Source organism: Gobio gobio (genome assembly GCF_949357685.1).
Source record: "Gobio gobio genome assembly, chromosome: 11".
Classification (NCBI taxonomy): domain Eukaryota; kingdom Metazoa; phylum Chordata; class Actinopteri; order Cypriniformes; family Gobionidae; genus Gobio; species Gobio gobio.
The window spans coordinates 56,253,262-56,266,239 of record NC_137104.1 but is presented as its reverse complement, the minus strand read 5'-3'; the positions used below and the strand labels follow the sequence as shown (position 1 = coordinate 56,266,239).

The 12,978-nt window shown below is 38.1% G+C and overlaps 2 protein-coding genes across 3 annotated transcripts in view; one reads left to right on the top strand and one right to left on the bottom strand.

Annotated features, from left to right (window-relative positions):
* LOC307133319 (NACHT, LRR and PYD domains-containing protein 3-like) overlaps positions 1-7,552 on the bottom strand; it is a 96,946-nt gene extending 89,394 nt beyond the window's left edge. The window contains exons 1-5 of the mRNA XM_079828324.1: positions 7,249-7,552; positions 6,487-7,135; positions 4,086-4,190; positions 1,756-3,498; positions 1,063-1,236 (exon numbers count right to left, since the gene is read on the bottom strand). Of these exons, the coding sequence (XP_079684450.1) occupies positions 1,063-1,236; positions 1,756-3,498; positions 4,086-4,190; positions 6,487-6,536 (2,072 nt within the window). The 5' untranslated portion in view covers positions 6,537-7,135; positions 7,249-7,552. The remainder of the gene's footprint in view (positions 1-1,062; positions 1,237-1,755; positions 3,499-4,085; positions 4,191-6,486; positions 7,136-7,248) is intronic.
* A 2,931-nt stretch (positions 7,553-10,483) lies between these two features.
* On the top strand, positions 10,484-12,281 carry LOC307133335 (putative G-protein coupled receptor 141). Of its 2 annotated transcripts, none has more exons than XM_079828353.1 (4): positions 10,484-10,548; positions 10,756-10,880; positions 10,974-11,006; positions 11,150-12,281. In XM_079828353.1, the coding sequence occupies exon 4, from the start codon at positions 11,154-11,156 to the stop codon at positions 12,027-12,029; it is 876 nt and encodes a 291-aa protein (XP_079684479.1). In that variant the 5' UTR covers positions 10,484-10,548; positions 10,756-10,880; positions 10,974-11,006; positions 11,150-11,153; the 3' UTR covers positions 12,030-12,281. The 2 variants fall into 2 exon arrangements, with proteins under 2 accessions (XP_079684479.1, XP_079684478.1); XM_079828352.1 differs by having other exon boundaries at positions 11,145-12,281.
* Positions 12,282-12,978: the final 697 nt, after the last annotated feature.

Here is a 12,978-nt window from a genome sequence, read left to right as displayed (position 1 = left end):
CGCCGGCCGCCCAAAGGCGAGATTAACATAATATCTCGTCCACGGGCGGCATCGACACATACCCAGCCAGGCAGTCCCTAGACATCAGCGACATCTAGCTCGCCGATGTCGACAGATGCGGGGCTGAGTAAGGTTTCTTCCATTCCCTCGAGATCTGCTGATGGAGATCTGGAAGGAATGGAAGACTCCCAGGAGTTGGGAGGTCATGGGCGGAGAGAAACCGATCGTCCGAACTGTTTGGACGCTCAGCCTTTCTCCTCACGCACCGCAAAGGCAGCTGCAGTCTACCCGCAGCGCGTTCCATGACTTCCAGCAACTCCCGTACATGGGACAGGATGGTAAGAAAAGCGGAGGAACATAAATCCAGCTCCTTCCCCCGAGGTCCGCCTCTTGTGATCTGGATCGTCCTCAAGAGCCATAACTGTCTCCAAGCGACGAGCCCGATCCATCTGGGAAGCGCTTTTGGTATTTGGACGCCGCTCAGCCTCAGCTCGAGCGTGGCCGTTCCCAGATGCTGAAACCTCTCCTCTCGAGAAGAGGTCCCACCGAGAGCGGAGCGTTTCCAGAGGACAACGCTCACAAATACTTTCACAAGTACTTTCACAAGAGGTTCGCAAACCTCTCATGTATGCTCTTCTCCCAGACAGTAAACGCAAAGTGTGTGTGTATCCAAAGCGCAAGATACACATTCAAAACACACCTGCAGAAGTGGCACACTTCATTGTTATCCTTCTTGTAGACGTTTCACGTGAAGACAGGCAAAACAGTCCCTGAAGACGAAAAGATACTGTCATGTTGGCAAGGCGCCCTTATATACTTCCTGGTCGCACCTTGATGACATCATAGGCTGTCGCCGGTCAATAGGATTGACGTGATTCAATGTGATTTCAGGCACCAGTCACGCTGGAAGCGTTCCCCGTAGCGTCGAAGCTGACGCAGCGCGAGTTCCCTTTCGAAAGGGAACAGTGATGTCATTGTCCAGCTCAGGTATAATAGGCATTAAAACGGTTCTCATCACAAAATAAACCTGACAGGGTGAAGAAAATTTTGACACAGTCTTACCACAGTTTCTCCAGTTTATAGGGATGATCTTTCAGTCCATCAGAGAGCAGCTTCACTCCTGAGTCTCTTAATTTATTCTGTGTCAGATCCAGTTCTCTCAGGTGTGAGGATTTTGATCTCAGAGCTGAAGCCAGAGCAGCACAACCTTCATCTGTAACACCACAATCACTCAACCTGTAGAGAACAATGACTCTTAAGTCTCTCAGTTCAGGATCTACAGCTCAGAAAAGCAGGAACTTTACAATCAGAAAGAGAGACTTAATCCTTGGCACCTTTAACAGGTCCATGGTTCAGACTCGCTACCAGCAGCAATTATAGAAAAAATGTGTAAACTACAAATGTTATTTAGAGGCAGTAAAACATTCACATAAACATCATTAGAGGACAAGCAGTCCTAGTCATACAGCATCAATATATGGAAAAGACACTGTTAAAGACACTGTTGGTGTTGGTTTTGATCTCTGTCACATTCAATTCTTTATCACATCTCACACATTGACCTTTACAGCTATCACACACACAAACACACACACACAAACCTCCTCAGCTGCTTTAGTAAGTGTCTCACACACTCTCCTGCTCATGATTTTGGGAAACCTTCCCCTTTTTTTTGCTTTGGTCGGAAAGCACATGTTAAAATCATACATGTGATCATGTTTTATCAGTGTTGTGATTGTTGTCAGTGTGACTTACTGAACTGATCTGGATTCTTTAACCACAGGCAGCAGCTTCTGAAGAACTTCATCTGCTGTATTTTGTGCTCCAATAAACTGCTTTAGATTAAAAACATCTATCTTCTGCTCGGATGTCAGCAACACAAAAACCAGAGCTGACCACTGTGAAGAGGAGAATATTTTTCCTCCTATTTCTCCAGATTTGAGATAATGTTGGATCTCCTGCATCAGTGAATTGTCACCCAGTTCATTCAGACCGTGAAACAGATTGATGGATCTCTCTGGAGAGCGATTCTTCCTGATCTTCTGTTTGATGTACTGAACTGTTTTCTTTTTGTTGTAGGAGCCTCTTCCTGTCTGTGTCAGTAGTTCTCGTAAGATAGTCTGATTGGACTCCAATGAGAGACCCAGAAGGAAACACAGGAAAAGGTCCAGATGTCCATTCTTACTCTGTAAAGCCTCATCCACAGCTCTCTGATGCAGCTCAGATAATGAATGATATTTAAACCAGTTACAGAATTTTGATAAGAACACATTTCTATGTTTTTTTCTTAGGGAAATGTGTGCATATAGAGCTGCTAGATGCTCCTGGATGCTCAGATGAACAAAGCGGAAGACTTTCCCCTGATACAAGACAAACTCCTCTCTGGAGATTTGAGTGCACAATCCTGAGTACACTGATGCTTCTGTCACATCAATGCCACACTCTCTCAGGTCTTTCTCATAGAAGATCAGGTTGCCTTTCAGAAGCTGCTGGAAAGCCAGTTTCCCCAGTTTGAGAATCATGTCTTCATCTTTCACTTTCTTCTTGTAGTCCTTCTCATGTTTGATGTTGGTCTGAATGATCAGGAAGTGTGTGTACATCTGAGTGAGAGTCTTGGGAATCTCTCCTCTCTCTGCTTGACTCAACATATTCTCTAGAACAGTGGCTGAGATCCAGCAGAACACTGGGATGTGGCACATGATGTGGAGGCTCCTTGATGACTTCAAGTGTCTGATGATTGTATTGGCCAGACTCTGATCACTGATTCTCTTCCGGAAGTATTCCTCCTTCTGTGGGTCATTGAAGCCTCGTACCTCTGTCACTCGATGGACACACTCAGAGGGGATGAGATCAGCTGCTGCTGGTCTGGAGGTGATCCAGATGAGAGCCGAGGGAAGCAGATTCCCCTCAATGAGGTTCATCAGCAGCACGTCCACTGAGGCTGATTCAGATATATTACACAGTTTCACTTTGCTCTTAAAGTTCAGAGACAGACGATACTCATCAAGACCATCAAAGATGAACAACACTTTATATTCTTCACTGGATATTTTCATTTCTTTTGTTTCAGGGAAAAAGACACGAAGAAGATCTGAAAGAAGACCTTTGCCCTTCATCAAGTTGAGCTCTCTGAAAGGAAGTGGAAATATGAGCTGGATGTCCTGATTCTCTTTCCCTTCAGCCCAGTCCACAATGAACTTCTGCACAGAGACTGTTTTTCCAATGCCAGCGACTCCCTTTGTCAGCACAGTTCTGATGGGTTTGTCTTGTCCAGGTAAAGGTCTAAAGATGTCATTGCATTTGATTGGTGTGCCCTCTGTTGCCGCTCTCCTGGATTGTGTCTCAATCTGTCTCACCTCATGCTCATTATTGATCTCTCCACTTTCACTCTCTGTGATGTAGAGCTCTGTGTAGATCTCATTCAGGAGTGTTGGGTTTCCCTGCTTTGCTGTTCCTTCATTCAGACACTGAAACTTCTTCAGCAGATTTGATTTGAATCTTATTTGGAAAATAACAGAATAAAACACGAATTAAAGAGGTAAACGTAGTGGTAAAATAAATGAATGCTAGTTAATCAAATAATTACACAATATCATGAAAGTAACAGTGCTGTTGGTATGAAGATGAGCACAAGCCATTAGAGCTGTCCATGAGCACTGATATAGATTTCATGATTCAATTCTGTTCTCAATTTGATTTTGTTAATTCATTTGGAAATACTTCAGGTACATGTAAAAAAAACAACAACTCAGAACTAATGCTGTAAAATAAGAATAAAAAAATGTCCATCTCCGGTGTTCCTGTTCTCGTTTACTAATGTACTATGAAGGATGGATAACTCCTGGGGTAATCACACAAGCTGTTTAACATCACACAAGCTGTTTAATTTACATGTTTCCACTGATTCATCAATTATAAAAGAGATGATACATTTCATACATTTGTACTCTATCCTTCAACATACTTTCTAAAGTTAATTTATGTTCATTATGTTTTCATGCTACAACTTGTAGAGAAGAAGAAGAGATGACTGGCTCAAGATTTCAAACACATATAGTTAGTCTTTCTAGACAGAAATATTGTACCTCAGATCAGCTGATGTGTGTGTTTCCTCAAATGTTACTTTCTCTCTCATAGACTGGTCACTCTTCATGGACACACAGCTGGGCTTCTGTGGGTTTGATCTTTGCCTGTTGATGGAGAAATAAAATGTGTAGTGACAGGACCTTCAGAATAAGACTGAGTTTACATTTTCCTCAGAAGAAGAGCGGGACTCTGACGATGAGCGACTTGATCCAGCCGTGGATAAAATTTTGGATGAGTAAGTCATGTAGTTTTATTTACGTTAGTTGACATGCTATTTCATATAAACGTACATATTTTTCTAGCCAGACAGTATTCAGAGTATTGAAATTTGAAGTAGGCCTATGTCCTAATAGGCAACTTTTAGTTAGCTACATTTAAATGCTGGGTTATTTTTATAAGCTAATGCTGGTATTTAAATTGTATGCAGTATATGAAATAAATATGATGTTAATTTTTAGATTATATTTTGACTATAGTGTTTATGCTGCCTCATTATCATTAACGAAGCTTGTGCTCACAAATATCTTTTTGGATGTAAATGTGTAAAATCTGCTGTATGCGCGATCAATGACATGAATGTGTAAATGTTTGTGGTGCGCTATCTTCTGTAATGGCCCATTGACACGCATACAGCACGCATCTATAGGCCTACCCATTAATTCCCCATCAGTTATCCATGTAGCTACTGATATTATACTTTGGAATATATATGTAATAATAGTTTTCGACTTTTTTTGAAAGGAATGCAGCTGCATCACTCTCGCCTTCACCCGCAACTCGCACTAGGAGGGCACGCAGCAAACATCAGAACGAGTAAGTGCACATTTACCCACAATTTTTTACAGATGTCAGTTTAATTGTGTTTATATAATTAGTGAGTACAATATGAGCCTGTATGACTTTACTATTTATTTATTCATTTATTTATTTGGGGGTGTGGCTGAGCGATATTAGTAGGCTTTTAGCGGTTGGTAATGTTACATATATGTTTTCTTTGTGTTATCAGCATGCTAATACCAATCAGTTATGCATGTTCTGGTATAGTACTCTGTAAAATATATGATAATAATAGTTTTCACCTTTTTTGAAAGGAATGTAGCTACATCGCTCTCGTCTTCAGCAACTCGCACTAGGAGGGCACGCAGCAACACAATCAAAAAGTAAGTACACATTTACCCACTATTTTACTGATGTTTGTTTCATTTTGTTTTTATACTTAGTGAAAATACAATATGTGCATGTGCCTTTGTGGCTTTACAAAAAATGTTTTGTTGTTATGCATGCACAATATTATAATTATAATGTTAATATAATATAGTTTAGTTTTTGTTGTTGTTGGCCTGCTGGTTGTCCATTAATTATGCATGTGCTGGCATAGCACTTTGTTCAAATTTTTATTTTATTTTAGGAATGTGGTAGCATCACTCTCACCTTCACCTGCTACTCGCACATGGAGAGCATGCAACAGGTGTCGTTCAGTTTTCAAAACAATTGAAAATGATAAGAGTAAGTACACCATTACTCTTTCTTTCAGATATTATAATTATGTTTACATACTCTGGTTTGACATAATCCATACAAAAATGATGTGTCTGTATGGCTTTACGAAAATGTTGTTTTTTGCTATGCATGGGCAATATTACTTTTAGTGATTTATAATGCTAATAATACAGTTATTTGTGTAATAAAGGTCTAAAGTCTTTATGTAAAGAAAATGTATAGTCAGATTACTGCTTTTAAATTAAACAGGATTTTGTGAATAAGCTACAAACAATACATTCAATCATTAAGTCTCCTCACATTCATTATAGTTCCCTCTGTCACATTCCTCACTGATATTCCATGGGGAGGAGTCGTTGACACCTTGGTGTGAATCACTGCATTATTCATGATGATCCACACCCTCCCCGCATGCAGCCATTCTGACAATAGGTGTCTTACAAAAGTTAAATGACTGTATTGTTGTGTATGAATGAGTGATCAAAATGGCTTTCACATCGTTTTGAAGAAAAAACTCTAGGCAACAACTTCCTGTTCAGAAAAGCCTTGTGAACAAATGTTTAAAGTGTGTTAGACGGCCTTATTTCAGAGACTTAACATTTTAGTTTTTTCAAAAACTATGCATAAACATAATTTTCTCAAAACTACAAACTGTTATGTACATGTTGCTCACATATTACTGTAGCCCTGTTTGTGCTGAATACAGTGTACTTAGACTTTAGCCAATAATGTGTTAATAAGCAACTGAAAAAAAAAAACACAAATATCAGAGCATGTCAAAACTTCTTCAGGGCCACAAAATAGCCTTAGGGTCCTAAGGGTTAACAACCCTGGCAAACACCCATACACCCTGATATGTAAAATACATTACATTAATATAATTTGAAGATTTTGAAGTACCTGCATCCTGGAGAAAAATCTCTGTCTCTGAATGTTTGTGTGTCGTCCATTATTCATTCAGTCTTCATGAGCTGCTCAGGTTTGTCTGAGGAGTCAGAATTTACATTTCATTTGCAATTTACATGAAGTTTACACTGTGACTTACTGTGACTTATTCAAACTTGTTTACAAAAAATCACTTTCCCCAATTTGTTTTGTCCTTCCTTTGTTTCAATAAAATAATAAAAATGAATTGAATATGTGTGATTCATATTTTTATACAATCTCCCAAGTAAATTTAAAGAACAAAATAAATGCATGTCAGTGTTTTGTATTTCTATCATTACAACCCACCGTACTCGATGTTGCCCTGGTAGTGAGGTATACTGTAACAACAGAACTCTTAATTTACTGACATTAATTTACACAGAATCAAATTTTAAAAGTACCAATACAGTACCAGTAATGACACAGTGTAATTTAAGAGTATGTACCAAAAAGAGAATTCAATATAATAATAATTTCAAGAAATTCATGTTTTCTTAAGTATGTGTAGGTACTTTAATGAGGAAGTAACTCACAATCAGCTCACCTGACTAAAGCTCACACACCTTGATCAGAAACGCAGGTCATTGCAGGTTCCCAACATGTTTATGATTTCCATAATGTACTGTCGTGAATGAACATGAACATTTTGATGAACATGGCATGTAATTATAAAAATTGAGAATATTAAGGAAGAAAGAAGAAATAAAGACTTCTGTGTAGCCTTCAGTACCTTACCTGTGTCTCGGTGGACTCTCAGGTCTTTACCAGAGTAGATCTTCACTCAAGGGCTGCTGCTAGTTCAGTACTGCTTGCTGAGTACTACTTCACTGATTGCTTCACTGCTAAATACACCTCCTTAATTAGTTAGCTCAAATACTTAAAAGTGTCAACTATAACAGCAACGGGACAGCTCTAAACTACAGCAGCACTGAACAAATCTTACCCTAGTACTGTATTCTTAGAAGGGCAGTTCAAACCCTTTACTGGCTACTAATCCAGTTTAACAAACACAGCAAGCATTAAAGCTACTGTTCACTCTGACAGACAACATGACCAGACATGCAGTGCAAGGCAAGGCAAGGCAAGGCAAGGCAAGGCAAGTTTATTTGTATAGCACATTTCAAACACAGTGGCAATTCAAAGTACTTTACACAGAAATATAATTAAAATATTCGAAAGTGAATAAAATTATATATATATATATATATATATATATATATATATATATATATATATATATATATATATATATATATATATATATATATATAGTATATTTCTAGTGGATGAAAATGGAGAGTCAGGTTTGCTTTAAAAATATTTGTCAGGTTTCAGTGCGTTTAAACAGTTTGACCGTCAGAGCGGAATCTACACGGTCGGTGCAGGTGAAACACCCTCAGAAAAACTGCTGAACTAGATTCTGTGAAGAGAGGAGGATAGAAAGACTTTTAGCAAGACAGAAGAAACATTTAGAAGCTGTTACTAAGTACTGACTGAATGAATTACAAACTGAAAGTGTGTTCCAAGAATGTGCAACAGTACCGCGTTTTTATCTGAAACACACAGAGTTCACAATTAAAGCAAATCCTTTTGATCATCACATACATCCGTATCACGATTCTTGTTTTTCTGTCCACAAATTTAAGACCTCTTGAAATTATAATTTAGCCTTTTCGTATATAATTTAAGATATTTTAGACTTTTTATAAAATTTGATACAACTGAATTTCAGACACGGGGACCTTGAATACAGAACCTTATTCCCAGCTAACAATTATTGGTTCCGAGAACGTTCTCAGAAAGTTTTTGTTGGAAATAGGTTTTTAGGTTTGCAGAACGCTCCCCTAACCTTCCCATAACGTTCTACTAACCTCTTTTCATCATATTTATTTGACATATTCTCCTGTATCTCATATGGTAAGTGCAGTATGTATTAATTATTTTATTTAATGATAATGCGTTTTGACTGATCTAATCCAGGCTTTAATAAACTGTATCTGCAAAATGTACTTTGTTCATGAAAAATTACACATGTCAGCTGTAAAAATAAAACCTAATAATAACCTGTAGGGAACATTCTGGGAAGGTTGCAAAAAACCTATGTACCTAGAAGGATATTGTTTGGTTCCCAAAAAAACAAACGTTAGGGGAACATTCTGTGTTTGCTGGGTTGAACCTTTTTTCCCTCTTTTTTATGTGTACAGCTAATTATAAATGCTATAAACTCTAAACCCCACAACAAAACCTCACAGAGAACTCTTAATAGCATTTTCTAATTGAAAATAATATTGTTTACTTCATATATTGTTTACATACAATATATTGCCGTCAGGACGAGGACTTTTTTGTGCAAATTTGCCCCCAAAATATAGTTAAATATTATTAATTACATTTCTCATCTTCTTAAATGACTTTATGTGAAGCATTGTGAATCACCACTGTGTGTGAAATGTGCAGTATAAAGCTTGTATTAGCCAGGACATAATTTAATATAACTCGTCAGAAAGAGGTCCGTCATGGCCCCACTTTATATTAGGTGGCCTTAACTACTATGTACTTACATAAAAAAATAAGTACAATGTACTTACTGTGTTCAAATTGTATTGCGAAACACCTTTGCTGATATTGAGGTGGGATATGGGTAGAGTTAGGGACAGGTTTGGTGGTTTGTGTAAGTTTAAGGGTAGGGTTAGGTGTAAGGGAAGTGTCAACTGTGTAATTACAAATGTAACTACAGAAATTAATTACAGACGTAATTACATGCAGGTATTTTTTTAAATATAAGTACAATGTAAAAACATGTATGTACACAATAAGTGGATTGTATCAAATGATTAATTAAAATGTCATTACATAGTAGTTAAGGCCACCTAATATAAAGTGGGTCCAATGTCATATACACCCAGGATGACTTGAGGGAGAGTAAATCATGGGGTCATTTTCATTTTGGGGTGAACTAATTGCAGTGTGAGCTCTGTGTCCTGTAGGGGGCAGCACACACATAAACGTGTTTGTTACACTGCCACAAGAGGGAGCAATTCCCTTTAAATGTTTCTGCATAAATACATGAACATATATTGTGTATATATGACAAGATACAAGTGTGAAGCATATTTTCCTTTATTTTTATGTATGATGTGTTATTTGAGGACCCATGTCCTCACTTATCAAAATGCTTATAAATCACACAGAACAAGGTTTTTTTCACAGAAAGTGAACTGCACAGTCTCCTGTGATGGGTAGGTTTAGGGGCAGGGGCAGTGTGTGTGTGTGTGTGTGTGTGTGTGTGTGTGTGTGTGTGTGTGTGTGTGTGTGATGGGTAGGTTTAGGGGCAGGGGCAGTGTAAGGGGATAGAAAATACGGTTTATACGGTATAAAAACCATTACGCCTATGGAATGTCCTCACATTTCACAAAAACAAACATGTGTGTCTGTGTGTGTGTCTGTGTGTGTGTGTGTGTGTGTGTGTGTGTGTGTGTGTGTGTGTGTGTGTGTGTGTGTGTGTGTGTGTGTGTGTGTGTGTGTGTGTGTGTGTGTGTTTGAGTGTGAGTGTGTGTGTTTGAGTGTGTGACTTCTGAACATAAGCATGTAATTTTATAAATAATATAAAATTGGTTTATTTAGTCGCACTGTGTCGCTAAACTCTTCAAAATCATAAAGGCGTGGATTGATGACTCAGTGAATGAGTGTGGAATCATGGGACTTTCGTCATACCGATGGATCTAATAATGTTTATGTATGAGTGAATGCATTCATGTTTTTTAACATGACCTTTGTATGAAGCAGGGATTACTAATAAGAAGAAATTCAGTGATGTGCTGTCGAGGATTGTAAATCTTGAATCTCTTCTGTGGTGAATAACAGTCGAGAGGTGTTTCCTGAAGGCTCTGGAGGCGGTTTGACACTGACAGAAGATTTACACACAAACATCACATTCATCTTCAGCTCTCTGACCGTGAATGGATGAACCGTTTCTGTGACATCAAACTGTCTGAAGGAATATTGATATCATATGATTGATACTGGGGTAAATGGGTAAGAGTCTGCAATCGTTCTCTCGACGTGCCAAGCTCTGGATCAGTAGATCTCTTCAAAATAGTGTTTCAGTGTAATTTTGGTTATTGCATTGTATGTAGTGTGTCTGCTTTACAAATATAGGTGTAGGTTAGCCTTAATAAAATATTTTTTTAAATATATATTTTGCAGTTTTTTCACCTTCTTTTAAAATTGAAAGGTGTTTAGAAGCATCACAAGGGAAGTGTTTGAAACTTCTGCTTCTGCTAATATTACCTCATGTGAAAGAACCGTCACATTTAAAACACCCTAGAAGAGAAGACGGATCTTCAAGTGCTTTTCTACTTTGACAGGTATGATATGAACAGGCTATTGGATGAACCAACAGGTGTTTCAAAATGTTAGGGGATAAAAAAAGAAATGTGATGATTTTATCTATTTTTCAGGGGAAAACATTTTACCAGGGAAAGAGTTGAAAAGTGAGTTTATGTTTCATCTTAAATCTCATAATAACAGATTTCTTAGACTCTTTTGCAATATGTTTAGCATTGAATACGGTATAACTTGTTTAACTTTATGAGTGCAGGTAAAACCATAAATGTCTTGTTTTTTTAAAGCACAGTGTCATGATCATGAACACCATGAACCACACTGGCCTTCCGCAGGACTTCAGAATTGCTCTTCTGGTCTTATACACATTCATCTTTCTTGCTGGGACTCTGAATGTTTTACTAATGTCCCGTATGCTACAGTCCCAAAGACGTCTCTCTTTCACCAAAGTATCTGTGATAAACCTAATAGCAGTGCACTCCTCTTTCCTTCTCACGATGCCATTTCGCATGTACTATTATGCTTCTGATGAAACCTGGATTCTGGGCGTGTATTTCTGCAGAATGGTCAGTATTATGATCTATGCCCACATGTATCTTGCGTTCATCTTTTATGTCTTTCTTCTTATTGTGCGTTATGTGGCTTACTCTGATCAGCAGCACAGGCTAGAGTTTCATCGCATCCTTCATGCCTCGATTGCTAGTGCGACCGTCTGGTTGGTCATATTCGGCTCTTTATTCCCAACTATGGCGAACTACGGAAATGCACAGAATGATTCGACTCAGTGCTTTCATTTTGGTCCGGCTCTCCAGAAGCCGGCTGTTAAGAGGTTAAACTATGTTATTTGCATACTAGTGATTCTGATTTGGAGTGTGCTGGCATTTTTCCAGCTGTATTTTCTGCTGTTGAGTAAGACATTTGAGGCCACACGTCAACGCCAAGAGTTCTGGGCACAAGTGAAAAACATCGCTCTCCTGTCCGTCATGTTTTTGTGTTTTGTGCCTTATCAAGGATTCAGAGTTTATTATGTGAGTGAATATGGTAAGACTGAAGAAATTAATCATTTAAATGAAGTGTTTCTTGCTGTCACTGCTTTCAGCTGCTTTGATATGATTGTTTTTGATGGTATATATGTGAACATAAACTCAAGGGGATGGTTTTTCTGTTTATAACAACTATGTTGACTTTATTTGGTTTCTGTATTGTTATTGATATAGTGAGTTGATTTCCATTTTTTCTTTTCTTTGTTTTCGATGCTTTAGTTAGCTTAAAACAATTTTCTTGCATGACAGAATGTTTGGAAAATAACACACACACACAAATTAGTTTCATATAGATTTTTTCCCCCTTTGTACTTGTGAAGAATTATTTTGTTTTAAGAATCTGGAATAAAACGGTCAAACGTCACTGATCCAGCCAGTTCAATAGAGTGATAATGTTTGTGTGTGAGTTCCTCATAACAGTATATTAATAGTGCTAACCATAAAGTTTACAACAGATCCATCACTGTTTAGTGAAGGCCATGGCTTTAAGTCGTTTCAAATAATCAAATAACACCATGAAATAAGTCAAAGCAATGAAAATACAGCGCATGACACTGACCGTATGTGTGTTGGGTAGCCTATAGGGGAGATAGAGTGATAGATATTTTAGCTCACTCTAAAGATCTTTGAAATACTTGCATGAGTGTTTTAACTACATCCTACTTGTAACACTTTAACTACTACTTTTCAGAACTGCATCATGCCAAAAGTAACCTGACGTTAGGATATTAAACACTTCCTCCTCCTCTTACTTTAAATGCGTCTCTTTTATGGTGAACAGAAAGACTCTCTTTCCAACTGGTGATTGTTTCTGACAGTTCTCAGTATTTATTTCTAAGTTAGTAAACCGTTCGAGGAACAAATAAATGACACACACTGTCCTGCCACCCACAGTTGGTTGGCGACTAAAAATGACATCCTTGCACTGGTGTGTTGAACACTTGGCGAATACAGAAGCCACTTCCAGTAAACTATGACTAATTATATACTGTCATACCATAAAAACATCATCATGTGGGACCGACCAGCAGCCGCCATACACTGCAAAACACAGCTCATATGATCTCTCTTGACACTT